Here is a 2,068-nt window from a genome sequence, read left to right as displayed (position 1 = left end):
GAAAATTAACCATTTTTATTTTTATTTCAGAGTTGATTGAAGAAAACGAGGAGAGTGAAGAACTGAGTGAAGTGGAGGAGAAAAATCATGTTAAAACTGGAGGAAAAACCTTTGAGTTGCTCTCAAAGCAAACAGAAAGATTTAAAGAAAAGAACCAAGAAATCTTTCACCTGCACTCAGTGTGGAAAGAGTTTCTCACGCAAAACAAGGCTTGATGTTCACATGAGAATTCACACTGGAGAGAAACCGTTCACTTGTGTTCAGTGCGGGAAGAGTTTTGCACAATTAGCCCACCTCAAAGATCACATGAACATCCACACTAGAGAGAAACTGTACACATGTGGTCAATGTGGCAAAACATTTTTGTGGGCTTCAGACCTGAAGAAACACATGAATATTCATACAGAGGAGAAGCCACATTCATGTTATTTGTGTGGAAAGAGTTTCTCACGCAAAACAAGGCTTGATGTTCACAGGAGAATTCACACTGGAGAGAAACCGTTCACTTGCGTTCAGTGCGGGAAGAGTTTTGCACAATTAGCCCACCTCAAAGATCACATGAACATCCACACTAGAGAGAAACTGTACACATGTGGTCAATGTGGCAAAACATTTTTGTGGGCTTCAGACCTGAAGAAACACATGAATATTCATACAGAGGAGAAGCCACATTCATGTTATTTGTGTGGAAAGAGTTTTTCACGTTTACAAAGTTTAAAAGAACATCAGAAAATACATGCTGCTGTGAGAGAGTACATGTGCTTTGAGTGTGAAAAGACTTTTATTTCAGCTGCACATTTGAAACGGCACGAGAGGATTCACACTGGAGAGAAACCTTATAAGTGTTCACACTGTGACAAGATATTCACTCAGTCAGGAATCCTGAAAAGACATGAGAGGATCCACACTGGAGAGAAACCGTATCACTGCACTGCATGTGGGAAGTGTTTCTATCAATCTTCTTCTCTACACAGACATACAAAAAACAATCACAGTCTGATGCCGCGTCCTCACCAAATGTGACACAATAATGCGTCAAGCAGTAAAATATCATCTGGATAAATCTGTCCTAACCAGACATTACAAGCGACATGACAAAGAAACATTATCTAAAGTTTTCACAGTGAATAAAGTTAATCTTCAAAACCAGCAGATTCAACTGAGAGATTCAGATTAGAGACGCTCTGATCCGCCTTTTTCGCTTCCGATACCTAGGGTTCGGTATTGGCCGATACCGATCCGATACCAGTGAAGGTTTTTCACACTAGAAACACATTCCGCCAAATACACAAACACAGGTGTGCTGCGCATCCATTCAGATGAACTGAAAAATATCAGATCGCTTGACGGAGAGTGAAACTCAGTCAGAGTGTTCTGTGAGTGAAAATATATCTGTGCTAATCATATACTCAGCCTCCAACTCACACACTGACGAGTAAAATCTGAGAATTCATTAGCCAATGGCTAATATTAGACATCATTAAGTCGCCCAGAGTGAAGATTTTGTCGCATATGCGAGTGATTTACTCACAATGTAGAGGGTTGACAGTCTATGAGCATGAAGCGCTTACAAGGTATGGAAGCATATGTGTAGCAAAATTCAATTTGCAATGTAATATGCAAAATGGCAATGCAATATTCAAAATGGCAATGTATTTCTGTATTTAAATTTACATTTTCCATTACCCACATGTGCAAAGTTTGGTGCAGAAGGAAAATTTAAATGAAATTATATTATTTACATTTGCCATTTCCAACAATAGTCTTAATATTTAAAGTGCATACTGTTTTAACGCTTTATATGTTGAGAAATTAAAATGAAAATGTATAACCCAAATTGATTTGATATGTGTAACATGTCCAAGCAGAAATAGTAGCAAAATGATCATTTAAATGTTATTTGTCCTAAATGCATTTAGACTAACAGTTAGGACACTTACGATTGCATTTTCATCATGACGCGGAGGGATACTTGTAGCAAAATTCAATTTGAAAATACATTCCGAGCTGACCACGCCCACCCTCCATCAATCATTGCTTCAAGGCAGGGATTGGCGGAAACGTGGTA

At 38.5% G+C, this 2,068-nt stretch overlaps 1 protein-coding gene across 1 annotated transcript; it reads left to right on the top strand.

Moving 5' to 3' along the window:
- Nucleotides 1–306: 306 nt before the first annotated feature.
- LOC107571683 (gastrula zinc finger protein XlCGF7.1-like) lies at nucleotides 307–1,145 on the top strand. Its single transcript, XM_016258014.1, has one exon. It carries the CDS (start codon nucleotides 307–309, stop codon nucleotides 1,021–1,023), a length of 717 nt encoding a protein of 238 aa, XP_016113500.1. The 3' UTR covers nucleotides 1,024–1,145.
- The last annotated feature ends 923 nt before the right edge of the window (nucleotides 1,146–2,068 follow it).

Source organism: Sinocyclocheilus grahami, unplaced genomic scaffold (assembly GCF_001515645.1).
Source record: "Sinocyclocheilus grahami isolate Dianchi unplaced genomic scaffold, SAMN03320097.WGS_v1.1 scaffold1634.1, whole genome shotgun sequence".
Taxonomy (NCBI): domain Eukaryota; kingdom Metazoa; phylum Chordata; class Actinopteri; order Cypriniformes; family Cyprinidae; genus Sinocyclocheilus; species Sinocyclocheilus grahami.
Note: the sequence above shows the minus strand (reverse complement) of the source record. Positions and strands in the feature narration are given on the sequence as shown.

Coding starts and splice junctions, on each gene's coding strand:
- LOC107571683 (XM_016258014.1), top strand. CDS start 307: ATGAACATCCACACTAGAGAGAAACTGTACACATGTGGTCAATGTGGC.